Here is a 27,809-nt window from a genome sequence, read left to right on the forward strand (position 1 = left end):
AACATACAATTGTTAAGGGGATGCAGACCAGAGAAAGACTTTCGTCTTGTTTACATCAGGGTCCCCCATTTCCAATTCATCATATCATTTAAGACATATAAGACATATTTGACATACAGATGGCTTACTTACAAATTTCATTTTAGATTTCATTCTAATACATCCTAACCGGACATTTAAGACGTATCAAGTCTACAGATATACAGTTAGTAACAGAGTCTAAAATGCGAGTATATACATAGATTGGGGGGGGAAGCTGTCCATTGTACGACAGGTTGAGATTTGTACCATTACCGGAGCCAGTTTTGCAATGCTCTCCCCGAAGGTGCTCTTTAAGAGAGGTTTTGAAGGTAAGTATAGTTTTACTTTCCTTTACAGTAGTGGGAAGAGCGTTCCACCTTGATGTGGCATAATTGCAAAACGTGTATTCCCCCTTTTTTTGTGCCAACTCTGGGTTTTACATGATTTGTGGAGCTCCCTCTGGTGTTATGATCATGGTATTCCTTGACCTTTGGGAAGAATTTTGACATGTACATGGGTACCATAGAGGTGTATTGGATCTTGTAGACCAGGCCCATTGCAAGTAGCTGTACTCTGTCGTCTACTCTAAGCCATCCTAGGTTGTCAAAGTGGGCAGAGGTGAGGTGGGTTCTAGATGAAAGGTCAAGCAGTAGTCTGACCAGTTTATTTTGTGATGTTTGAAGTTTTATTTTTAGCGCCTTGGAGGTGCTATGGTACCATGACGTGCAAGCAGAGTCATAGTACCCTTGAATGAGTGCTCCTGCCAGAGTTTTCAGGGTGTTTTTGTTTACCAGAGAGGAGATCCGGTATAGGAATCTAGTTCTTTGATTGACTTTTTTTATTACATTGGATGCCATTTTGTCACAGGAGAGGTTTGCCTCAAGAATAGATCCTAGGTATGTAATTTCCTTCTTACTTGTGACAATAATGTCACCCACTGCAACTGAGAAGTCGTCGGATTTGCTGAGATTATGTTTCGAACCGAAGAGAATGGACTCTGTTTTACCCAGGTGTAATGATCATTTATTATCGGCGAGCCAGGTGCAGATTCTGCCGAGCTCGGAGCTGAGGGTTTTTTCAACCTGCAATCTGCTCCTGTCAGAGACCAGCAGGGCTGAGTCGTCCGCGAACAGGAACAAGTTGCAGTCACATGCTGATGACATGTCATTTGCATAAATTAGGAACAGTAACGGACCTAATATGCTTCCTTGTGGAACACCACAGCTCACTGGGAGGGGGGGGGGGACAGAGTACCGTTTACCTCCACCATCTGTTCTCTCCCCTCCAGGTAGGATTGCATCCAGCTCACCGATAGTTTATCAAAACCAATTGCTTTTAGCTTGTCAATCCGAATGGGGTGATTGACAGTGTCGAAAGCCTTTTGCAGGTCCAGCATCACCATGCCGCAGTATTTGCCCTCGTCCACCTCTTGTTTGATGTGGTCGTTTAAATAAAGAAGGCATGTGTCAGTGGAGTGGGATGTTCTAAAGCCAGATTGAAATTCATAGATTAGTTTCTTGTCCGCGAGGTACTTTTCGACCTGTTCATATACTATTTTTTCCATGACTTTCGAGATGGAGGTAAGTATAGAAACAGGGCGGTAGTTGCCTGGGTCCAATTTGCTGCCCTTTTTGTGCAGGGGGGTTACTCTTGCAATTTTGAAGTCTTTGGGTACTTTTCCCTGTTTTATGGAGAGGTTAATTATGTGAGCTATGACTGGTGAGATGGCGGTTGCTGTGTCTCTGAGGAATTTGGAGGGGATATTGTCGTGGCCAGTGGCCTTGTTAGGTTGGAGGGCGCTCAGTTTAATGAGTACCTCTGCTGATGTTACCCTTGCTAGACTGAAATCATCTTTGCGTACCCCTAGGTTTTTGTAGTAGGTCATGATGTGATCTACTACAAAAAGCCCTGAGTGGGAGGGTAGTTTATTTACAAGAGTTGTGGCTATGTTTGTGAAAAAAATGTTCAAGTACTTGGCCACGTCCAGTTTGTCTGTGATGAGCGTGTTATCTGTCTTTATGTTTAAGTTCGAAAATCTCGTTTTGAGTTTTTTACTGCAGCCAAGCTGGTTATTGAGTAATTTCCAAAGTTCACAGGGTTTATTTTTGCTTTCCTCAGTTTTGACATTGATGAAATTCTTTTTGGCAGTTTTGATCATGGAGCTTACGTCATTTCTTAGTCTGTGTCTTTCAATTTTTAGTTCAGTCACGTGGGCCAGGAGTTCACTGCTCGTGCTTTTGGAAATCATTGAATGACTTTTATGAAACTCAGAGCATTTTTTGTCTCTGGTTTTCATGGCGGTCAGTATGCCGGAGTGCATCCACGGCTCAGCGCGATTTTTTTACCCTGGTTGTTCTTAGGGGGGCCAAATCATTGAGTATTGCAGAGAATTTATTTTTGAAACCAAGCCATGTTTCTTCAACTTGCGTACCACTGAGCTCATCTGACCAGTCCAGGCTCTCCAGTTCTAGGTTAAAGGCCTCGCTAGAGTAGTTTTTGAGGTCTCTAGATATGACTGTTTTGTGACAGCCGGCCTTTTGTTTTAGCCTTTTGCGGGTACAGAATATCATATAATGATCACTTATACCGCATGCTATAACCGCTTTACTGGAGATCCTGGACTTGTCAGAGGTCAGAATGAGTCTGTGTTGTTTCACATACCCGGGTGGGTTGGGTGATTAGCTGGCTGAAGCCGTGCATATCACAAATCCTACTGAAGGACTTGAAGACGGACGTGTCTTTACGTTGCATATCCCGACCAAAGATTGGTCGGGACGTTGCGAGGCTCCCTGCTCAGTGAGCTGGCTTACTGGTGTGGTTTCCAGGTTGGCGATACAGCGGGACACACAAACACTTACAGCCGAATTAAAAACAATAAGTGTGGCTTGATATTGATTAAGAAAAAGGTTTATAACGCTGTGAGAATGGGTCTGTGGAGAGCATTTCTCTACGATCCCAACTCGTCTATTACCAACCAGGGAGCTCTATGCAAGTCAATGGGACTCCCTGTTAGTTGAACATTTACGCCAAAGGTCCCCACCCCTCCGCGGATTGGTCCATTTTGGTCCAAGAAACAAATGGAAAAAGAGAAATCTCCAACGAGGGGTTCTGGGGCAGCATAGACAGGTATTTTCTGTGTTAGAGTTTTACTTGCTACAGGGTTTGTGACTCTGCAGACCGTTTACATGCAGAAAAACCTCCATAACACACAAAGGGACGGGTAATAACCGGAAAAGCATGACATGGGACCTTTAAGTTTCGTTGCCTTGCCTCCGGGGGGGGGGGGGGGGGGGGTTGGTTCGAGGGGCCCACACAGACTCTCAATCGACACTGTCTATACAAATAAACAGTTGTTCTAGTAATATAAAGCTAGAAGCCACACATAAACCGTTAAAGTAACAAATAGAAAGTAGATAAACAGTTAGCTAGAATTCAAGTATAACAGTTTCAATGGTTAACTTACAATAACAATGAAAGTTAGCTAATAGCAGTCTCCAATAAATAAATCCAGACCATAGTGATTCTATAATAAATAGAAGCATTTATTTATGTACAGAAAAGGTTTAAAGTTTACAACAAAATCTAAAACACTGACCAAAAAAATAAAGAACAAATATTTACATTTATGAACATTATATGTACATGCTTAATCCTCGCTGATAGTCAGTGGATGTAAAATGACAATAAGTTCATCAGCACATGTTTTCTACCTTAAGGCCTCACAATGGTCATCAAACCACATCCCGAAAACATCTGTATGTTAAACCGCCACATCGCTCACACAAGTCACTGTAAACACATTGATTTCATACATATCCATTGAGGTCAATAGCACCAAGATGAACATGTGAGCATATTATTTCATTAAAAAAGGCACACATTTGTCAGTGATACAAACAAAGGGAGCTCAAACACCTGGTGAGGATGTTTTTAACACCATCTCATGGCTTGTTTTTATCAGGAATGTTCAAGGAAAGGTGAAGTTCAGGTCCCAAGGGAGGATATAAATATACACGTGCCATGGTAAAGAGTGTTAGCATTGGCCCCATTGGTAACACGTGGGTTCATCAAAGCCTTACAGTCTCTACGTTATGCAACGATCCTCCCCAGAGACGCATGAGGAAGGAGCTGATCACAAATCAGAAGCTGAAAACGGTTCTGAGAAACTCTGGAACATAAGGCAGCTGGTGAAGATCATTTTTGTTTTGACCATATGTCGACATTTGAAGACGTCGGGGAGGCATAAATCACGGCACAGTGCTACTCTTTGAGGTTCACTCCAGCAGTGTCTTTAGGTCCCTTTGGATGCTGTTGTTGCTCCTCTAGTGAGGCAACGACTAAATCATAACAACACACGATACATAATTGGGGCTCATTGAGGTCACACTGGTTAAACTGGCACTTGTGGAATTCTTCCTATTATGTACCTCACCAGATTTTTTCTTGAGTCCAATGACCGTAGAGGAAAATATACACGCCTTCTTGGAAGACAGTTAGATGAGAAGAGAAGAAGATTGTCTTTCCGTTAAGTATGGAGCTGGAGCCATAAGGCGATTAGCTTAGCTTAGCCTAGCATAGAGACTGAAAAGGGGTTAGCATGGCTTCGTTCAATAGTAGCAAAAACCACCTAATAATAATGCATGATATTTTTCTCTTTTGTTGTTCCGTACAGAAAACAAAAACACAAAAGCGACATGTCTTACAGGTGAGTTAATCGCCTTCTAGTTCCAGCTTCATAATAAAACTAACAGTTCAATATTTTGGGAAACACTCATTTGCTTTCTAGTCGAGAGTCAGACGAGAAGATTGATACCGCTCACGTGTTTCTTAAACATGTGGATGCTGTTGGTTAGCTTAGCTTAGCACAAAGACTGGAAAAAATGTAAACAACTAGCCTTGCTGTGGTAATAAAATCCCTCAAAACCGAATCTATAAAGCTAAATAATAACTTATTTATATCTCGATTATTTATTCTGTACAATAAGCATCTATCCGATTCCCACCAGGCTAGCCCTTTCCCTTTGCTTTAAGTCTTTGAGCTAAGCTAAGCTAACAGTCTTCTCCTGCTAGCTTTATATTTACCATAAAGGCATGAAACTGGCCAAACAAATTAAATGAGCTTTGATAAATATCCATGAAGTAACAAAAGTGATAGACACACATATTTGTAACACTTATGTGTGAATTGTACCTTAAACACATTAGAGGGAATTCCTTAGTTGCATATTATGAGCTCAAAACAAGACACGATGTGGCTTTTAGCGACAGTTTTTCAGTTATATCATACTGTAAGCATCCCAGTTTGGAAACTGAGTAAAAAACTATATTTAGACTGAGAAATTCACAATCTGTTGATTTGGTCTGATAGTGTCAGCAATGGATTGTCAACCTTGTAAAAAATGTGCAACCTCAAAATAAGTTTCACTCGTTTTTTTTGGCACTTATGGCGCATTTCCACTACACGGCCTCGCTCGGTATGGCCAGGCCTCATTAGGCCTTGATAGGACAGGCTCACTTTATGCTGCGTTTCCATTCAAGTTTAGTAGCTGGGGCAGTAACTATAGTAACGCAGTGTAGGCGGAGCCGTGACGTCATCTTCAATGAGAATCAGCCGTTAGCTGTTAGCCCTCAGCGCTCACAGCTCCTCATATCTGTTCAGAAACTAGACCAAAGTTAAAGAAGTCCAAACCACAGCCTGTCTGTGTCATGGCGAATACAGTCGCTGGTTTATTTATGTCTGTAGGCCGTTGTTGTGAGTGTGGACGGTCGGAGCATATACTGCGTTAGCTTAGCCGATCTCCATTCAGAAAACACGCATTTTAAAAGGTGTTTTGCCTGCCGTCTGTCTGCAGACTTGTCAAAGCATTAATTCATGGTTTTTACTAACCGGTATCAGTATGTTGTTACTTCGAGTTCATTTTGAAACCTGTATTACAATTAAATCACGGTCAAATATGTTCATCTTATTGTAGTCGTAGCCCCCTTGCAAGCGATTCTCTCTCTAGTTTAGCATACTCAGCCCGACTCAGCCTGGTTGTCGGCCCGGAAAGAACCTCGATTTTATGGGGCCAGAAAACTGTGAAATAGTACCCGCTAGCCGGAACTACACCAAGTGGAAACGCAACCAAAAACGGCACGCTTAAAGCGAGCTCCGAGCTGAAGTGGAAATGCGCCATTCGAGCGTTTGTGAGGATATAGTGGTTTCAAGATTGGCTTTAAATTCCATATCTTTGTGCCATGTCAGGGAAAAAATACACAAGGACGTCCAAGGTAGCTTAATCATCAAGGCTCTTCTTTCCACTCAGCACAACTCTTTTCAGTTTTCTGTGAAGGCTGGATTGTCCTCTTCTTCATCCAAGCTCACGACTTGTCTCTGATATGACAGCAAATAAACAAGATGTCAGACTCAGCATACACAATGTACTAAGTTCACCCAGAATGCAATAGAGATTGACGAACTAGACTTACTTTTGGGTAGGAGTAACCATCGATGCTGTTGCTCCTCCAAATGTGCACTTGGTCCTCGGTGGTTTTCTGGTAAACGGGGTTGTCAAAGTGGATTGTGTTGGTGTTTTTCAGCCTGTAGTTCCTCCATAGTAGCACGCCACCAATAGCCACCAGACAAATGATCGCTACAAGAGGCAGACATTGGGAGAAAGATTAGACATTAGAAGCGTTATCACTTAAAGTATTTTGTAGTTTCTGTGAAGAAGCCACCTTTGCAGAAGCTTCCTAAGCAACTCACCCAGAGGTAAAGCTATATACAGAGCTACCGGCGTGGTGGAGGCAGTGTTGGGCACAGCAGCGGCAAATTCATGTGGGATATCTGAAAAAAGATAGGAAGGTAGGAAGTTAATGGTACATGGAGCTGAACAGCACTTCACACAAGACATTTTTGTAAACATGTCCGCGTGGATTTCAATGTCCCGGACAACAGATAGGAAGGCTACATGAAGAGTGACTTCATCAAGGCATTAAAATACATTTCAAAACTAAGCGTATTATTTTCAACAAACATTTTGACCAAAGAGTTCTAAATTTGTCGGACCTTAGCGGTTTTCCCGTCCAGCTAAAGTCGGGCTAAATTCGGGCTAACGGTAACACGTTCCAAGCGAAGGACAAGGCCCTCAAACAAAGCAAACTATGTAAAAATGGTCGATGCTTCAAAGTAACTAAAAGTTCTCCGTATCAAAAAAGAACACGGTCAAAAGACTATACCGCTTCCTGTCGAATCACAATCAGCTGTGTACCATTGTCATGCCATATATAGAGACTTAAATTAACATATTTTAAAGTGTAGTGTGACTCAAAAAAAAAAAATAGTTAAGAGTTTACTCTAAAGACAAACATTTAAACCATAATGATGAAAGGGAAATGGCTCCAACAAAGTGGTTACACAATCTGACCTCTGAACATTTCACAAATTCCACTGTTATGGTGCCTACCTGGAGATGTGACTGGAGCCCCTGTGGTGGTCATGGGGAGTTTAGGGTTCACCGGCCTGGGTGACGGGACCTTTGGTTCTGGGGTGGTGGTCTTTACTGGAGGTTTGATGGTGGTGCGTGGTGCTGGCCTGGCTGCAGTGGTGCTGATTATGGGAACTGGGGTGGTACGAATCAGAGGTTTAGGGGTGGTACGGATTTGGGGTTTAGGGGTGGTACGGATTTGGGGTTTTGGGGTGGTTTGGACCAGGGTCTTGGGTGTGGTGCTGGCTGGAACTGGAGGGCGACGAGGAGGGTATGTAGCTGGAACCTGAGGCTGCACAGGAGCTTCAGGCGTGGGCACGGCTGGTAAAGAACAAGGAATGAGAGTCAAAAACGAAATACAAAATTCTAATTAGAAGATTGTAGGGAAAATCCTGAATGTGCCCTTCCAATATCAGAGTAACATGCTATCAAAGGTATCCCAACTGTAGCTGTGAACATGACAGGATGTGTGATTACCGAGAAGAGCATCAGGACTGTTTGAGGCATATGATAGCTATGTGATTAACATGATGATTCAGCCTCTATGGAGAGAGACATATGACAAGCATGATCATTTCTGACGTGGAGCTAATCTGAAGTAAACATTGAATACTGCTTTCTATTCCTCCATCTTGTGACTGTGTAACTCCCTCTCTTGGATATCAGCATGTGAAGGAAACTGTTCAGGAACTAGTTGATGCTCTGTATGTGATGACTACTTCCATTCTGGAGAGGATCACAGATACATGGATCCTGAGATTCAAGATCAAGCCGGGGACCAGTGATATTTTTCTAATAAATATATTTTCAGTTTTCTTGATATAATAGTGCAGTATATTTACATACCAGGTACGCATGACCTCATATCCCGGGCTAGCATCATGTTATCTGAACACACACATGTGTATTTGGGGGGGTGTCGGCCCACTTGAGGAGCTGCCAGGCACAAGTATTCACAGCCGGAGACCTGGCACCAATCCCTGCCTGCAAGAAAAAGAGGGCGACATTTTGTTTAGCTCCATATGTATTGAAGACACTTTCACAGTTATCATTAAAGCTGGTACAATTGTAAAGGTCTCCTATTATACTGTTTTTCATCAACATATCACAGCTCTCAGATATATCCAGAACCTGTCTCTGATTGGCTGAAACACCAAACAGATCATTGCAGCATTACCCATAATCCCCTCTGTTTCAGCCCTGTTTCCAAAGTGCTGATTCTATGTCTTTTCAATTTGTTTCATAAAAAATCGTTGCTACTGATTTGTTATTCAAACTTAAAACCCTTTACGACCAGAGGTGTCTCTCACCAGCGGGCTGTTTGAGGTTATGGAAGAGAATAATGTCTTCTGGGGATGAGAGGTGCTCTGCCACGGCTGTGATGTTCTCCCCCGTCAGCCTGTTGGCACTGAAGATGGCATTGTTACTGACGTCGGTCCAATACACCTTTTCCTAGAAGCAGAGACAAAAAAAACAAGTATTAAAGTGACTGGGGACACAGCAGGAGTAGTTTTTATTTTTAATTTATATATTTATTTGACAGGGACAGTGCACATTGATTGACATTTCTGTAAATTCTGTAAAGCCAACAGGCTATTTTTCGTCTGTAGTCCCTGGACAGATGTTAAAAGTCATCCTAAAAACTTCAAATAACAGGTAAATACAATCAGTAAAACAACATTCAACAGAGATGCTTATATTATTATAAAAGCATATATAAAAACATTAAAAAAAAACTAAAATACATATTCACAGATTTAAATAAACTGCATGAGTTTTGTTCTCTAGTCTTTACTGGGATTGAGTTCCACTGTTGTAGTGAGGAATCAGAATCAATTTTTTTGCCAGGTACACATACAAGGAACTTTCTTTGGTATCTGGTGGTGCGAACCTAAACTACCTAAAAAAATAAGTTGCAAAGTAGGTAAAAAAAATATATAAGGATAATAAAAACAATTTAACATTAAACAATGACGCTATAGACAAGTATGTAAGAAAGAATAATAAATACACCACTGGTGAATGTCTGAACCTTATATGTGTCTCTAAAATTGCGGTTGCTAACAAGTGTCATCCCTACACAACAAGTTGTAAGGTGGTATATTATATAATTTACAACAGGTGATATGACCTTAGCGCTTTGACAACGCTACTATGCCAATACTGGGGATGCATGCAATGAAAGTACCTCATTTTTAACATCTGGATACGGAGAGACAAGACCGAGGAGGAAATCTAAGTTGTTGATAACTGTGGAGCTGTTAAACTCATTCAAATAAGGTCCAACCCGGCCACTATACGACTGTTTACACGTGCAGGGAAGGGGCCATGTGGTATTTCACAGCTCTGGGTTTATGGGTAACAGAGTTTATCAGGAGGTAAACACCCACCTCAAACACAGTGAGGCCCAGAGGGTGAGCCAGCTTGTGTTCGTCCAGGATGATGGTGCGTCGACCACCGCCCTGCACATCGATACTGGAGAGGGTGTGCAGCTTGGAGTCCACCCAGTACAGCCGCTGGTTCAACAGGTCTGAGGAGGCACAAGAGGGGGGTCAGTAGGTCAGAGACACATCCTTTCCTCAAGTAGAAGTACAGATACTTGTGTTTAAAAATACTCTGGTGAAAGTAGAAGTACTGACTAAACTTCTTTTCTCAAGTCAAAGTAAAGAGGCTTTGAAATGTACTTCAGTAAAAAGTACCCATAACTAGCAGCTGTTTTAAAGAGTACCTGACCTCCCTTTATATTAATAGAACAATAATGTCATTGTTAGCTAATGAATGTTTCCATGGTGAACAACGGCAACATGACAACGTTTCCATTGGTCCCTCTTCTTTAGAGAAGACCAGGAAATGATGGATACACGGATCGTGTTCAAATTAATAGGCACGCAATGACTCTAAATAATAATGATCACGCCACCAAACACACATTCAGACTAAAGGAACCAGCCTGTTTGGAAAATGAGAGAAGTAGAAAGTTCAGGTATTTGTGTTCAACATGTAAGAAGTAGAAAGTACAGGTATTTGTGTTCAACATGTAAGAAGTAGAAAGTACAGGTATTTGAGTTCAACATGTAAGAAGTAGAAAGTACAGGTATTTGAGTTCAACATGTAAGAAGTAGAAAGTACAGGTATTTGTGTTCAACATGTAAGAAGTAGAAAGTACAGGTATTTGTGTTCAACATGTAAGAAGTAGAAAGTACAGGTATTTGTGTTCAACATGTAAGAAGTAGAAAGTACAGGTATTTGTGTTCAACATGTAAGAAGTAGAAAGTACAGGTATTTGAGTTCAACATGTAAGAAGTAGAAAGTACAGGTATTTGTGTTCAACATGTAAGAAGTAGAAAGTACAGGTATTTGTGTTCAACATGTAAGAAGAAGAAAGTACAGGTATTTGGGTTCAGAATGTAAGAAGTTAAAGTCGTCAGAAAGATAAGTAGTGGAGTTAAAGTACTGATACCAGAAAAATGTACTTAAGTGCAGTAACGAAGTATTTGTACTCCACTGCTTCCCACTTCTGTCAATAGGTCAGATCCCTGGTGTGCATGTGGATAAGCTACTGGAAACCTGAGAGACATGAACATTAGATCTTACCGATTGTGATCCCATTTGGCCACTCGATGTTGTCGGTGACCAGAGCGGTTCGGTCTCCTCCGTTTAAACCTCCTTTCTCGATCTTAGCGGGACTCCCCCAGTCGGTCCAGTAAAGGAAGCTGGGAGGACACAGATATGTGGTTAAAATAAAGAGTCTTGGAAGGATTTAGGGAGCATGATCTCACAGAAACACCGGAAATGTCCTTTAAACCTCGTAACATCGCATTATATCAGAATCAGAAGAGACACAGAGAGAGAAAACTATTCTAAGACAACTAGAATAACTTTAAAAAATATTTTAAAAATACCAATTTGGCTGCAGATCCTAAAAAGATTTGCCAGACAATGCCAATGAAAATCAAGAAATAAATACATTATCATAGCTATTATTATTTAAACAAAATGTAAGTATGGCCATTCCAAATACTCGGCTGTTCGAGTCCAATGTGAAGTCACGTGCTGTTTTTAACCCAAAACATGGATTTGTTCTTCCCTTAACCTACAATTATTTCTATTGTATTTATTCTATCAGCCCAATACCTACAAAACAAACAAAATACACCAAGATAATATTCAATAAAGACGCCAACTGGACAGAATCCACAAGTCATACATAGATTTAGATTAAACCAATGATCAATATAGCCATTTCAAACAAACACTTACCAGTAGTTTTTTTTGCCTTAAGCCTTAAGTGTTTTCGTGATTGTCATTTAACACATTTTCTAGATTAAGCCATTTATTTTTATTCCGAATGTAAGATAAATTATGTTATAAAAATACTTGTTTAAAACCTACCGTACCGTTTCTCTGTCTGACCACATTGGATTTAACCACTTTTCTTAGTATCGTTGGACTTACTTGCTGTGGGGGTCGACCACAATGGCACGCGGTTTGGATAAATCTCGACGGAAGAGAGTTTTTCGGCGGCTGCCATCAGCGGTAACCATGGAGATGGTGCTTCGGATGCTGTCGGTCCAGTACAGGTTCCCGTGGATCCAGTCGAACGCGATGCCTTCAGGTGCGTCCATGTCTGTGCCGACCACTACGGTGTGTTCAGCCGGGTTTTCAGCCGAGTCCATCGGAGCTCTGGATAAAAAATAAAGAGCTGATGTCAAGCAGGCGTAAAGAAAACACACTAAATGCAGAGGTGGGAAGTAGTGGAGTACAAATACTTTGTTACTGTACTTAAGTTTATGTTTCTGGTATCAGTACTTTACTCCACTACTTATTTTTCTAGCGACTTTTCACTTTGACTTCAAATACCTGTACTTTCTACTTCTCACATGTTGAACTCAAATACCTGTACTTTCTACTTCTTACATGTTGAACACAAATACCTGTACTTTCTACTTCTTACATGTTGAACTCAAATACCTGTACTTTCTACTTCTTACATGTTGAACACAAATACCTGTACTTTCTACTTCTTACATGTTGAACACAAATACCTGTACTTTCTACTTCTTACATGTTGAACACAAATACCTGTACTTTCTACTTCTTAAATGTTGAACTCAAATACCTGTACTTTCTACTTCTCACATGTTGAACTCAAATACCTGTACTTTCTACTTCTCTCATTTTCCAAACAGGCTGGTTCCTTTAGTCTGAATGTGTGTTTGGTGGCGTGATCATTATTATTTAGAGTCATTGCGTGCCTATTGATTTGAACACGATCCGTGTATCCATCATTTCCTGGTCTTCTCTAAAGAAGAGGGACCAATGAAAACGTTGTCATGTTGCCGTTGGTCACCATGGAAACATTCATTAGCTAACAATGACATTATTGTTCTATTAATATAAAGGGAGGTCAGGTACTCTTTAAAACAGCTGCTAGTTATGGGTACTTTCTACTGAAGTACATTTCAAAGCCTCTTTACTTTGACTTGAGTAAAGAAGTTTAGTCAGTACTTCTACTTTCACCAGAGTATTTTTAAACACGAGTATCTGTACTTCTACTTGAGTAAAGGATGTGTGTCCTTGTACCCTCTCTAATGATTCCACTTCATTCTGATGCTCACCTGTAGATCTTCTTCTGGGAGATGTCGGACCAGTAGATGTCTTTGGTGAACATGTTCATGTCCAGAGCCACAGCGCTCTTCAGACGGGGGATCACTCTGGTGTACTCACTCTTATCCAACGTCATCTTTCTGACTTCATGACGGTTGGTGAAGAACAGGTAGGCGATTGTACCTGAAAAAACACAAAATCAAAGAAGAGAAAGTCAAAATCATATTTATGCTGGCTGTGTTTTTGGTTTGTCTCGTGTACTTCTATTGAATATAAATGTTTTCTCTTCTTAATTTCAGCTTAATTGGTCCTTCCAAATGTTATATATTAAAAAGGGACGGATGTCTAAAAGTGCTAACAGCTGCTACAGCGTTGTATTAACATGTCTAAGCTATTTTTGTTTAGATGCCAGAAATAGGGCAGATATTCTCCTTTCATTCAACAACATAACATCTTTCAGTGTTAAAGTTTTAACCCCATCATTGCCAACAAGTATCCACATTAGGAACATATGGCAGAGATAAATTGATTATCTTTAGAAAAATATACTTTAAAGGTCTACTATCATGCAAAATGTGCTTTTTGATGTATTTTATACATGTGTCCCCGATGTGTCAGGCAATTCACAAAGTGTAAAACAAAGCCTGTGACGATAACGGCTTTTGTTGGACGATGCATAATCCAATAAATAGCTGCTTTAAATTATAGGGATGTAACGATACCAAAAACTCACGGTACGATAATATCGCGATAAAAAGTCCACGGTACGATATTTATCGCGATATTGAAAAATATTTAATTTTTTTAATTAAATAATAAATCTGATTTGTACAGCATTTTAGTAGGATAGTAGTATTTTAAAGTGTCACCAATATAATAATCAGACCCTGCAATAGAATAAATCAAGTTTCACTTTTTCAAGTAACTCAACTCTAACTCACTCACTCAGCATCATCAAGGTTATCTTTTAGGAATATGAGCATGTCCACATTTCCAGGTAGAAGCTGGGATGTTTGGGCGTTTACAATATCCCCTGCTGTGGAAACAACTCTCTCGCTTGGTACTGATGTTGCTGGGACAGAGAGATATGCTTTGGCCATGGTGACAGCAGTTGGTCAAACTGTGCATTGTCTCTCCACCACTTCAAAAACAATACAGTTTTTGCCAAGAAGGTGAGGCTTATTGACAGGGCGAGATATAAATATACTGTTGGTACTTTTCAATGTCTCTAGGTATGTACATGTAGCCCTGTAAATACCATGTCCTTTTGTGTTATCTGTTCTTTATGTTCATGTTGTAACCTACTTGCTGCCATGTTGGACAGGTCTCGCTTTAAAAAGAGATCGATTATCTCAATGGGACCATCTGGTTAAATAAAGGTTTAAAAAAAAAAAAATTATTTAAAAATAAAATATATTAAAAAAAAATTTTTAATCGCGGTATATTTTGTCAGTCTCACGACGGTATTGAGAAATGTATTTATCGCGATATTCGATATATCGTTACATCCCTATTAAATTATGTCCGAGTCATTTTAGGACCCTTTTAAGCTATTTATATAATAATACAATGAATTGAAAGCATAAAAAATATCGAGGTCACGTCCATTTATTGTAGGATCAATCGGATACGAAATTATTCAGGTCATACGATAAGCCAATAAAGTAAAATGATTTGTTATAATGTCCATATATCGTAGAATAAGTCAATAATGTAAATAAGATGAAGGTTCTGTCAATATACCAAACGATAAGTAGAAAACATACAAAAGTATCCAGGTTTCCAGGTAATGTCTATATATCGTACAATAAGTGTATCGTACAAAACGTCAAAAGATATCGAGGTCTTATCTGAGACCTATAATATATGCCTAAAAATAGTATAATAGGAGACCGTTAAGAAGACTACTCATCATCTTAAAAACATCTTTAAATGTTACACATTACTGTAAAATACACTCTGGACAGAGCAGCTGATATTTACCGATGGCCTTGCAGGCTTTGGTTGCCGGGTCCACCTGGTACCCCTCCTCACATTGACATTTGAAGCTGCCCACCAGGTTGATGCAGATCTGGCTGCAGGTGTCCGGGTTGGCACACTCGTCGATGTCTAATTTAAAAAAAGACGGGAACCATTAAATTAAAAAAACACATGGTGTAACAAAAACAATATTCTGAGTCATCCTTCCTGTAATAGATGCTCTTGTTCTGGAAGCACAGACAGTTACATGGAAAAGGTTGCATCAGAGTAAGCACATTGCAACACTGTTTTGATCATCTGTTCCCAAATAGAGTTGTGCATGAATGAGCATTTCAGGGTTGTCTGAATCTGTGTTTTGGGTTAGTTGCCTGAAATAGGGTCTGTGGTTAACTCAAGCTGAAGAGATGTGTGTATTAGGACATCAAATGCGTCAGTAAATACCCCACTGGTAAATGTCCGAAGCTTCAATATCTCATAAAAACTGTGGTTGTTTACACATTTCAAAATGAGACCATTAAACGTCATCACGCCGAACATTAGACTCCTTTGGCTTAGCGGTGGTGACGTGAAGTCATGTGACCGTGCTGTAGTTCCTTTATAGCCCAACATTAGCCGCCTTTAGCTTAGCGGTGGTGACGTGAAGTCATGTGACCGTGCTGTAGTTCCTTTATAGCCCAACATTAGCCGCCTTTAGCTTAGCGGTGGTGACGTGAAGTCATGTGACCGTGCTGTAGTTCCTTTATAGCCCAACATTAGCCACCTTTAGCTTAGCGGTGGTGACGTGAAGTCATGTGACCGTGCTGTAGTTCCTTTATAGCCCAACATTAGCCACATTTAGCTTAGCGGTGGTGACGTGAAGTCATGTGACCGTGCTGTAGTTCCTTAATATCTTAACGTTAGCTTCAATTACAAACGTGGTGTTAATATGTGGAGATTATACTGCTGAATCAAACATGTAAGTATCATAAAAGTGCGTTTGCCACAGATCTTATTTCCTGCAAAAATGTGATGCTAAGTTCTGGTTCAACCTAAAATAAATACGTCATCTCTACCCCACAAACCATATGCATTACTGGTTGACTATTTATAAGTTTAACTGCGGGATGTTGTTACCTTCACAGCGTTTTTTCTCCACCAGGTTATATCCTGTAGGACACAGGCACTCGTATCCGATCTTCAGGTCATTGCAAATATGCGAGCAGCCGCCCTTGTTGTAAAGGCATTCATTGGAGCCTGCAGTTGGAGAAAGAAAGGTTAACCATCTTTCTTTTCTGAGGACTAGCATTGACAACAAAAAAGCAGTAATTAAGCAGACAGTTATGGATGACAGACGTCTGAACTCACCACATTCCCTCAGAGGCTCGTCTGTCCAATCCCTGCAATCACGCTTCCTGTCACACACCTTCTCCATGCTGATACACTCCCCGCTGCGGCACTTAAAGTGGGTCGGACCATCACAGTGGGTTTCTGGGATATCAGACATACAGTTATAGATGGAAAAAACCACTAGAGTTTACATTAGACTCAGGGACAGTTTCATCCCACAGGCCATCAGACTGTTAAACATCTGGACTTTTGAAAGAACATCCATAACATTCATCTGTTTTATTTATCAGCTGCCGTGCACATGAAAATAAAGCCTTGAATTGAATTGAATAGAGTTGCTAGGATCCAGGATAAAAAGAGAGATTCGTACCGTTGACGCAGCCGAATTCATCGCTGCGGTCCCTGCAGTCGAATTGACGGTTGCACTGCCGGCTGCCGTGGATACAGGAACCGTCATCACATTCAAACTCATCGGGAGCGCAGGTGGTGCGTGCTAGAGTGGAAATCAGATTACAAGAGATGATTAACTAGGCCTGTGACGATAACAGCTTTTGTTGGACGATACATTATTCAAGAAATAGTTGCTTAAAGGTCCCCTATTCTACTGTTTTTCATCAATATATTATAGGTCTCAGATATATCCAGAGCCTGTCTCTGATTGGCTGAAACACCAAACAGATCATTGCAGCATTACCCATAATCCCTTCTGTTTCAGCCCTGTTTCCAAAGTACTGATTCTCTGTCTGTTACTTTAGATGAAAATAAGGAGCCCCTCCCCACGCCCCTCTGAGAGACATTTGGTTACAAAGAACTCAATGGAGCTCTAGAAGGAGATTCAGGAGATAAAGTGGGGGGGGGGGGGTTACCTTGGTTGCTGATTGGCTAATGGTTACACAAGACAAAACATCGTTATGACATCATAAAGTGGCCAAAATCTGATCAGCTCATTTCCAGACAGGTTTTTATAGAAATGGATCAAAAAGAGAGAGAATCTTTGTTCCTGAAACTTTCAGAGTCTCTTTCCACATAGGGGGGGGGGGGGGGGGGACATGTTGATGTAGAAGAGACATGAAGAAGAGGGGACACATTTTGATGTAGAAGAGACATGAAGAAGAGGGGACACATGGTGATGTGGAAGAGACATGAAGAAGAGGGGACACATGTTGATGTAGAAGAGACATGAAGAAGAGGGGACACATGTTGATGTAGAAGAGACATGAAGAAGAGGGGACACATGTTGATGTAGAAGAGACATGAAGAAGAGGGGACACATGTTGATGTAGAGGAGACATGAAGAAGAGGGGACACATGTTGATGTAGAAGAGACATGAAGAAGAGGGGACACATATTGATGTAGAAGAGACATGAAGAAGAGGGGACACATTGATGTAGAAGAGACATGAAGAAGAGGGGACACATGTTGATGTAGAAGAGACATGAAGAAGAGGGGACACATGGTGATGTAGAAGAGACATGAAGAAGAGGGGACACATGTTGATGTAGAAGAGATATGAAGAAGAGGGGACACATGTTGATGTAGGAGAGACATGAAGAAGAGGGGACACATGTTGATGTAGAAGAGACATGGAGAAGAGGGGACACATGTTGATGTAGAAGAGACATGGAGAAGTGGACCTTTAAGGAACCCTTGTCTTATGACCCTCACCACATTCAGCTTCATCTGATCTATCGAGGCAGTCGGCCCCTCCGTCACACTTCCAGCTGCTGTGGATGCACTCCCCGCTGCCGCAGAGGAACTCCAGGTTCGAACACTGATGAGCGGGAACAGTAACCGTTGACTTCGCTCCTCCGCAGCTCTGAGGCCACTCGTCGGAGCCGTCGGAGCAGTCCATGTCTCCGTCGCAGGCCCACAGACGAGGCACGCAGACGGTGTTGTTGCACTGGAAGGAGGCCGCGCTGCAGGTGACCGGCGGACAGGACGCTTCATCGCTGCCATCGTCACAATCCGCCTCATCGTCACACACGAAGGACGACGACACGCACTGACCACTCCCGCAGCGAAACTCTGTGTTCGTGCACAGCTTTGGCGCTAAAAAGAGAAGAGGCATTGGATATAAGGAAGTCTTCCGGTGAAGGAAGTTGTCAAGAAATGACTCCTAAAACATGGAACAAGTTAGCATTTTAGCGCTTTTAGCTAGCTTGTTTCAAAAGGTTTTTTGAATGTTTTTTAGGTTTTTAACGTTGTAGGATTTTAACGTTTTGTTCTACGACATAAAATACTTCAGTAAATACCCCACTGATGAATATAAAAACACAGTTGGTAACAAGTGTCTAAATGAGACGACTAAACGTCATCACGCCCAACATTAGCCGCCTTTAGCTTAGCATTGAGCCAGGGAGATGCTAACTTCAGGGTGGGCCAATAAAAATCTTTATCCCTAATTTACTGCACAACTTCAACTTCCATTTTATTTTTAACAAGACCAACATACAGTATGTTCTTATCAAGTTGGGATCATTAAAGTATATCTTATCTGAAACAGGGCAATTAGAGTAACTAAAGACCAGGAATACTTCAGATAAGGGAGGACAGAAGAAGCTGTGGTTTCTGAGAGCAATCTAAGAAGATCAATCACATTTGAAAGAACAGTGAGACAGATGTGTGGTCTTCTTCTTCTTCTCCCCCCTGTAGTTAACTCTTCTCACCACAGCTCTCCTCATCAGCTCCATTCTCACAGTCAGCTTTCCCGTCACAGTGCCAGATCTCCGGGAGGCACTGGTTCAGACGGTCCGTGCAGCTGAACTCTGTCGGCTTGCAGGTTTTAGTCACTGAAATCACAATAGAGATAAGATCAGAGATGGCAAAAGTACACACATCCTTTACTCAAGTAGAAGTACAGATACTCGTGTTTAAAAATACTCTGGTGAAAGTAGAAGTACTGACTAAACGTCTTTACTCAAGTAAAGAAGTTTGGGCTTAAGTAAAAAGTACCCATAGCCATAACAGCTGTTTTAAAGAGTACCTGACCTCCCTTTATATTAATAGAACAATAATGTCATTGTTAGCTAATGAATGTTTCCATGGTGACCAACGGCAACACGACAACGTTTTCATTGGTCCCTCTTCTTTAGAGAAGACCAGGAAATGATGGATACACGGATCGTGTTCAAATCAATAGGCACGCAATGACTCTAAATAATAATGATCACGCCACCAAACACACATTCAGACTAAAGGAACCAGCCTGATTGGAAAATGTGAGAAGTAGAAAGTACAGGTATTTGAGTTCAACATGTAAGAAGTAGAAAGTACAGGTATTTGGGTTCAAAGTGTGAGAAGTAGAAAGTACAGGTATTTGAGTTCAACATGTAAGAAGTAGAAAGTACAGGTATTTGTGTTCAACATGTAAGAAGTAGAAAGTACAGGTATTTGAGTTCAACATGTAAGAAGTAGAAAGTACAGGTATTTGTGTTCAACATGTAAGAAGTAGAAAGTACAGGTATTTGTGTTCAACATGTAAGAAGTAGAAAGTACAGGTATTTGAGTTCAACATGTAAGAAGTAGAAAGTACAAGTATTTGAGTTCAACATGTAAGAAGTAGAAAGTACAGGTATTTGTGTTCAACATGTAAGAAGTAGAAAGTACAGGTATTTGTGTTCAACATGTAAGAAGTAGAAAGTACAGGTATTTGAGTTCAACATGTAAGAAGTATAAAGTACAGGTATTTGTGTTCAACATGTAAGAAGTAGAAAGTAAACTTATTTTGAACAATTTTTCTCCAGAATCAGGAAAGGCTGTGTTACAAAATAAGCCGCAAATGCTCAAAAGTGTTCTGTGTTCTGATGTTAGTTGGTGATTTTCCAATAAATATGTGAAAAAAATAAGTTTCCTCTGAGATACAACTCAAAATAAGATTCTTTGACTCAACAAGATGATGCATTATCTACAAACAAGACCTGATATCTCACCGCAGTGTCACTTCTGAAGTTATTGTGTCTTATATCAGGTGTAGAGAGTAGACATATTCTGACTAGATGTTGATAGAGATGTCCCGATCCGATCACGTGATCGGGGATCGGAGCCGATCACGTGATTTTCAAAAGATCGGAGCCGATCACGTGATTTTCAAAAGATCGGAATCGGGAGAAAAAAATCGGGGATCGGGATTTTTTTTTTTTTTTTTTTTTTTTTTTTATAAATACTTTTTTTAAATTTTGTATTCAATGTTACAAAACAAAAATGACCATGTTCAAGTCTTAAAGTCATCCTGAGGCCTTAGTTTTGGTTTCAAATTACACAACATCATGTATGTGTTGCTTCTTTGGGGCTTGTTTTCATAGACCTGCTTATTTCTCTCAAATCTGGCAACAGAGTGGGCGCAGTGTCTAATTGTAGCAGTAAGCTAACGAGTACTGATAAGCTTTATTTTGTTTTGATCCAATGCTGCACAACTGAACTGATCCAATGCTGCTGTGAAAGAAAGAAGCTATATCCATGTTGGATAGAATATCCAATTTAAATAAAAAAATAACCTTAAGGGACAACTTGAATGCTTTTTTTTCTCTTAATGCATTGCATAAAGATCGGATCGGGAAAAATCGGTATCGGCAAATTGTCAAAATCAAATGATCGGAATCGGATCGGGAGCAAAAAAAGGCGATCGGGACATCCCTAGATGTTGATGTTGATAGATTTTTTGTTTTGTACTCACTGCAGGTAGCAGGAAGTTCATCAGTGGCGTCTCCACAGTCGTCCATGCCGTCACACTCCCATCGAGCCGGCAAGCATTTACCGTTCCCACACTGGAAATGATCGGATCCACATGTCGTCAATGGATCTGTGACAGAGAAATATGAACACACAGTTAAACAAAGGCTTATTGTTTGAATTATCATTCATCAGGTAAGACTCCTCATATACACAGATATGGCTGCACATGAGTTGAAGTAAGGGGAGGATAATCATTCTGCAGAACTCTATTCAAGTCGTTTTAAACCAAACAAAGGACGATTTGAATATCTATTAATTGTCTGATGGTACATTGAATTCATGAGGAAAACTTTTGCATGAATTCTTGATGAATGGAAGCGCCGTTTTACAACAAAACAATATCAAATCATCAGCTTCACAAATTCAAACGTTGGCTCATGTCGATACCCGTAGCTAATCAAAATAAAAAGTTGTTTTGTAGTTCTTTGTTCACTCTTTCCTAAGTAATGTGGCTGTCCATGAAAAAAGACCCATAGGAAAATAATTGTGCAGAATTCTATGAAATAAATTCTTCAGCACTAAAACATATGTCTATAACCCATCCCGTGGTACATTGAACTCATGAAGAGAACGTTGTTATTCTCGCATGCCTTCAACCTTTCGTGAAGAAACGGAAGTTGTGTTTAACGTCAAAACAAATTAAAAATATTAGTTTTGAACGTAAACCTTGTCTCATTAAACAAATCACAGCTAATCCAAATAAAGTTGTTCTTGAATGCTATAAAACGTTGTTATTCTCTCGATGAATGGAAGTTAACGGCACCTGTGTTTCCTTACAAACTGTTTACAATTGTGTCATGAATCACAGCTAATGCTTCTAAAGTTAGTGTTTATTTAAATTTCTTCTGGATTTCTCTGCATTTGGTACTTTTCCCTTAATGCTTTAAGTACATTTTGCTGATGATTCTTACTTTTACTCAAGTTACATTTCCAATGCAAGACTTTGACTTGTACCAGAGTCTTTTAAAGGTGTGGTATTAGTACTTTGACTTCATCTGAATACTCCTACACTCCTACACACGTGATCAAACACACACACGTGCCTGTAGGATGTTTTTTAACCAAGGGTTGAGCTGGGAGTCACACGCAGGGACTCTCTCTGAACGTAAACCCACATGTATCAGCCCGTTATCAGGCAGCTGCTGATATGGCGGCTTCATAACAGAAATCTACTTTGTTTGGATTTCCAGGTTTTATGGTTCACTTAATTCGACACGAGTGTAAACACAACATCTCCCCATCTTTAACGGACCCGATGAAGCCTCTGAACCAGAAGGAGTAATTAGATTGTGTATCAGGGAAACAGCAGCTTGTGAACGGGTTAGTAGAGTTCATTCCTCCCTCTGGCCCCGGGGCTCCATACGGCCACCTGTTCCTGAGAAACGAGGCGCAGGAGGAGGTGTTTACAACTGAAGCATTTAGCAGCTAGCCATTAGCATCGATCAAATAGTCTGATTCAGTAAGTGCAGGATTTGCTTTTTAATTCTAACTCCAATTAAGTATTTATGTGTATGTTTTTATAGGTTCAATTCCTTTGTGATAGGTTGTAAAAATTATGAATTATGCATCTCTATGACTGGCTGACAGCACAATAAATCATAATAACAGTTTGGCGTGAAACATCTGCTGCCGTCGGTCATGGCCGAAGCTGCAGTTCAAAACAAAGAGACGTTTTATGGCTGCTTCTGTAGGAGGACATGTTTTCATCTGCAGTGAAGGACGTTGAGGTACATTCACTCAAGTATTGCATAATCGGACTCAATTCAAGTTTTCAAATGTATTCTGTGTTTATGTTACATTTTGTATTCCATGTGTTTTCTTCTACGGCTGATACGTATATATTAACTTTTTGTGTCTGACAAACCCAATTTGAGATAAATAAAGTATATCTAGTTTAATATAGCCTACTTTATTTTACTTAAATGCACATTTAACATACTTTAAGAACACTATACCTCAACTTCACTACAATTTAAAGGGAAATATTGTGCTTTTACTCGTAACTTACAAAGACTTGTTTTATCTTAATGTGTGCATATGTGTAAATGCGTCTGTTGATTGTATATTTACATTCGATTGGCTTTATGATATCCTTCACAGTAGACTTGAACATATCGAATCACAACTTTCATTGAATTTTGGATGATTTAGTAAACTTTGTAACACCCATGGTGTTCCCGGTCAAAAATAACCGCCATAAAGAAAAGGAATTAGTAACCATCCGGATCAGATAAAACACACACACACACACACACACACACACACACACACACACACACACACACACACACACACACACACACACACACACACACACACACACACACACACACACACACACACACACACACACACACACAAACACACTCTAGATGTGTTCCCCCCCTTATATGCCCCTCCCCCCACATGGATCACACCTGGCACACGCAATGCATGTTCAGTGTCTATTCTTTGTATATTTACTGCAGTGTTTCATGTATACCAGTAGTCTGATACAATATGTACAGTTTGAAAGGGTGTTAAATGAAATGTGGTGATGATTCATGGTGTTTGTGTTAATGTAGCAGTTAAAACAGGACCGGTCAAATTTGACCGCGATCACCAAAGTAAGGGGGAGGGAACGAAGACAATAGGAGGGTTAAGTAGTCTCTCCAATGCAGGACTTTTGCTTGTAATAGAGTTTTTAGCAGTGTAGTTTTAGTACTTGTACCTAATTAAAGGATCTGAGTAATTCCTCCTCCGCTGACTGTAGTCGTTTTTATGATTTCAAATGAGTTCAAGTGTGTTATTGCTTCTTAAAGATAGTCATCAGCTTGATGTTGATAAACTGGCTCTAATCAATCCTTGTAGGGTAATAATAATACAAATAAACAGGTGGTATAAAACCCTCTAACGGTTCAACTCAGGTCGATTTCTATTTTCTAATTTCCTGCAACAGTGGATTTTCCCGTCAATAGATCACTTATATTCCCTGAAGCCTCGTCACCAAACACACGTTCACGCTCGGTGTTTACTCAACAGGCTCAGCAGGTTCAGTCCTTGAACAATAAAATGTCATCGTTATCGATCCAGGGCAAATCCATGCTGGGCTTTAAATTTGGTGTATTTTAGAACAATTTCTCAAAGCCACAAAGTTGCCCCCAAGTGAGATTAAAGACACACTTTCCCCCAAAATGCGTTTGTATATCAATAACATTGAATTTGTGAGGAAAACTAGCCTCCACAGCGTTCAAAGAATCAATATTGTTGTCTTTTCATTTAAGCCATTTTCTGCAGTTATCAAGATGAATTTGACAGAAGGAAAACTTCACCTCTAAAATGTATTTCTATAAAACTCACCTTGAATTTATAAAGAAAACTTCAGGACGTGCGGAGATCAATAATTTATCCAGTCGTACGTTCACTACTTCACAAACACATGCATTTAAATAAAAATATTTAATTGATCATTGTTTGCAAAGGCACGCTACTTTCAAGTGCATTCAATCTTACGTTTGAGTGTAAACACATTCGAAAACTGGATTAATGAGACTTTTATAACACTGCAAATATACTGGATTAATATTAAATTGGGTAATATTTAGTAAAGGGATGTTATGATGTGATTTTCCTGGTGAAAACAGCCCTAAATTACTCCAATTCAGCAAGAATTTGGTCAGTTTTTAGACTATTAGTTCAACTTTCCAAATTCAAGGTTTCCCAAGGTGAGTAGCTTATCTGCAAATCATCATTTAGTGGATTAAACATTCCTAAAAACACATCACACACTGCTCCTCTGCCCAGACATGTGTGGGAGGCGACCTTTTCCCAACATGGAAACGGGACACGTTTCATTGCCACACATGTCTGTGAGAAAAAAGGTCACAGTTGACAACAACCAGTTGCAACATGTTTCACCACACACACCGTTTCCCAGAAGCGACACACACACACACACTGGGAACAGAACAGGTCTGACGGAGACTCCAACCAGAGCTGGAGGAATGCTGCAGACACAGTGTGTTTGTGTTGGACCGTGAGTTGGAGGGCTTCCATTCATTTCCACAGTATGGGGCGTTTCAGGACACACATGGTGGGAGGTGCAAACAGGCTGCACATTGCATCATTTAGATCTAGGATAGAAGTGTTTTCCTGTACACTGATTTATATACAAGTCGCGCCAATTTCCCATATTATAATATAATGGCTTCAAAAACCGGCTTTTTCAAAATCGTGCTTGACATTTTTTACACATTCACCCTCCTCAAAGCTCATTGGCTGCACAACGGGTCAATGAAACCAAACATGCGGCTCCATTCAGAAACAGCCAAGGATTTAAGCAGAAAATAAGCCATAAAAAAGCCTGATAACAGGAGGATTTTCACGGTAAATTACGCGTAAATATGAGTGAAAGCGTAACGGTGAGAGCACAAGATTTGACCTACATTCTCAGAATAAGTGCGCCCTCCCCCCATCACCTGTCACAGGAGTGGGCAATTTAAATACACACGGACTCTAATCTTATTTAAATCATCATTTAAAAACAAATTTCTACCAAACAACACCATCATAACGCATAGAGTGAATCTTACACTGATTTTATGCGCAAACCAAGTCACACATAGAGTTAACAATTAAGTCATAATTAGTCAATAAAATGAAGGAAAACTTACCTGTGTGAACGAGGGTGAAGAGAAAGAATAACAAAGATGCGTGAATCAGCATTCCCATGTTTCCCAGGCGCACTGGAAGATGCATGCACTCTGATGTGACTAAATAATGTAATTATAATAAAGACACACTGTCAGAAATGTGATTAACACCAACGTCTCTATAGGGGCTGTTTTGCAGAGATGCTCAGAGGAGGGATGCCCTGCTCACTGTACTGTTTGACAACAAAATCAGACCCATTTCAATGTGGTCCAGGGTGGGTGGGGCCGGAGGGGCCCCTCGGTATGGGAGGCGGGACCTGGTGAGTGGTGTGATTTCTGAGGCAAACAGCAGCAACAATTGGGAGGAGGAGCTCCGGGGAGATGGATTTACTACCAGTTAACCCTTTCAGAGAGGGAGGAGGGACAGTGTTTGTATACATCAGGTGAGTTTCATTCCTTACTCTGACAGGGGCGTAGACAGGGTTTCTGGGACCAAAATTGGGGGGCCATAAGTTCAAGGATGAGGAGGGGGAAGGGGAGGAAGAATTTGAAATATTTTTAGTGTAAAGTCAGAGATTTAGAACAAAAAAAGTGCTAATATCTCAGCATTACAAATGGGAAATGTTGACGACGTGATATTGAACTTATTCCAAAATAAGCTTCTTAACTGTGAAACTCATCATTAACATTATAGCAGTGAATATTTTAATAAATGTTTTCAGGCGGTTGTCTAGAAAATATATAGTATGGAGGCGATACTGTGGCGCTGATCTTATAAGATAATAATAATAATAATAATAATAATACATATTATTTATATAGTGCTTTTCCTGGTGCTCAAAGCGCTTTACAAGCAAGTAAAGAAGGAACAAAATAGATAATAATAATAGCTTGGATTTATATAGCGCCTTTCATGGGACCCAAGGTCGCTTTACAAAGAAGAACAGGGCAAAACAAACATAACAAAAACAAAAGGCAGTCAGACAACCAGTCCGACAAAAACAACAAATAGATTAGGGGCCAAAGGCCTTAGGGAACAGATGGGTCTTGAGGGCCCTTTTGAAGGCGTCAAGTGTGGGGATGTTGTGGATCTCCACAGGGAGAGCGTTCCAGAGGGTGGGGGCTGCCACACTGAAGGCTCTGTCCCCGAAGGTTCGCAGTTTGGTGCGGGGGGGGGGGGGGGGGGGTAAGCAGGCCAGAGTCTGAAGACCGCAGGTTCCGGGGTGGGGCATGTGGGTGAGGAATGTCCGATATGTACTGGGGGGAATGGGCATGGAGGGACTTGTAGGTAAGGACGAGGACTTTGTATGTTATGCGAGACTTGACCGGCAGCCAGTGGAGGCGGATGAGGGTGGGAGTGATGTGCTGCCACGGGTTTGTGTGTGTGAGTACCCTAGCAGCACAGCTTTGAACATACCTGTCCAGGGTTTTGTTGGGGACCCCAAACAGGAGACCATTGCAGTAATCCAAGCGGGAGGTGACAAACGCATGGACTAGGGTTTGGGCAACCGAGTCCGAGAGTGACGGCCGGAGTCTGGAAATGTTCCTTAGATGGAAAAAGGCCGATTCGGTCACAGACGTCAATTATGGCGAGAACATGACGCCCGTATACAAGATGGCGCCACGGACGTAAACAACAACGTATAGTTTGTTCCAAATGTTATGTAGATAGCAGAATAATATTGTGGAAAATGAATATATGCTATATTATCCTATACCAATATCATATATTAAAACACAACCAACTAAAAGAGGATAACATAATGGTCAATCCAGTCACACCTCATGACATTTGCATCTTGATTCACCTTTTCTTCCATAACACCATTTCTTTCCACGACTCGTTTCTGTAAAAATGATGTGGACTTCTCCCGACAACACGTCTGTTTTTTAGCAATAGTTTGACTTTTTCTTCTAAAACACTATGCAGTTTCCGTCATGATATACCTTTTTATTTTCTAGAAACCCCCCTAAAGTAAATAAGATGTTCCCAATCAAAGCGTTTCAAGTCCAAACGAGTCTACCTACTCTGGCAGACGTTCAATA

The 27,809-nt window shown here is 40.6% G+C and overlaps 1 protein-coding gene across 1 annotated transcript; it reads right to left on the reverse strand.

The window, feature by feature from the left end:
• Positions 1–3,542: 3,542 nt before the first annotated feature.
• ldlra (low density lipoprotein receptor a) lies at positions 3,543–26,006 on the reverse strand. Its single transcript, XM_079644367.1, has 18 exons — positions 25,785–26,006; positions 21,074–21,199; positions 19,068–19,190; positions 18,067–18,450; positions 16,771–16,893; positions 16,419–16,541; positions 16,188–16,307; positions 15,078–15,203; positions 13,106–13,277; positions 11,943–12,170; positions 11,082–11,200; positions 9,878–10,017; positions 8,798–8,939; positions 8,334–8,471; positions 7,467–7,808; positions 6,767–6,847; positions 6,490–6,653; positions 3,543–6,394 (listed from the first exon to the last, which is right to left on the reverse strand). The coding sequence occupies exons 1-18, from the start codon at positions 25,867–25,869 to the stop codon at positions 6,338–6,340; spliced, it is 2,793 nt and encodes a 930-aa protein (XP_079500493.1). The 5' UTR covers positions 25,870–26,006; the 3' UTR covers positions 3,543–6,337.
• Between the last annotated feature and the right edge of the window lie 1,803 nt (positions 26,007–27,809).

Source organism: Notothenia rossii (assembly GCF_949606895.1).
Source record: "Notothenia rossii genome assembly, chromosome: 8".
In the NCBI taxonomy this organism is placed as follows: Eukaryota; Metazoa; Chordata; class Actinopteri; order Perciformes; family Nototheniidae; genus Notothenia; species Notothenia rossii.

Coding starts and splice junctions, on each gene's coding strand:
- ldlra (XM_079644367.1), bottom strand. CDS start 25,869: ATGCATCTTCCAGTGCGCCTGGGAAACATGGGAATGCTGATTCACGCA. Junction 10,018..11,081: donor GCCAAATGGGATCACAATCG/GTAAGATCTAAT, acceptor GTGCCTCCTCAG/ACCTGTTGAACCAGCGGCTG. Junction 6,848..7,466: donor GGCTCCAGTCACATCTCCAG/GTAGGCACCATA, acceptor ATCTTTTTTCAG/ATATCCCACATGAATTTGCC.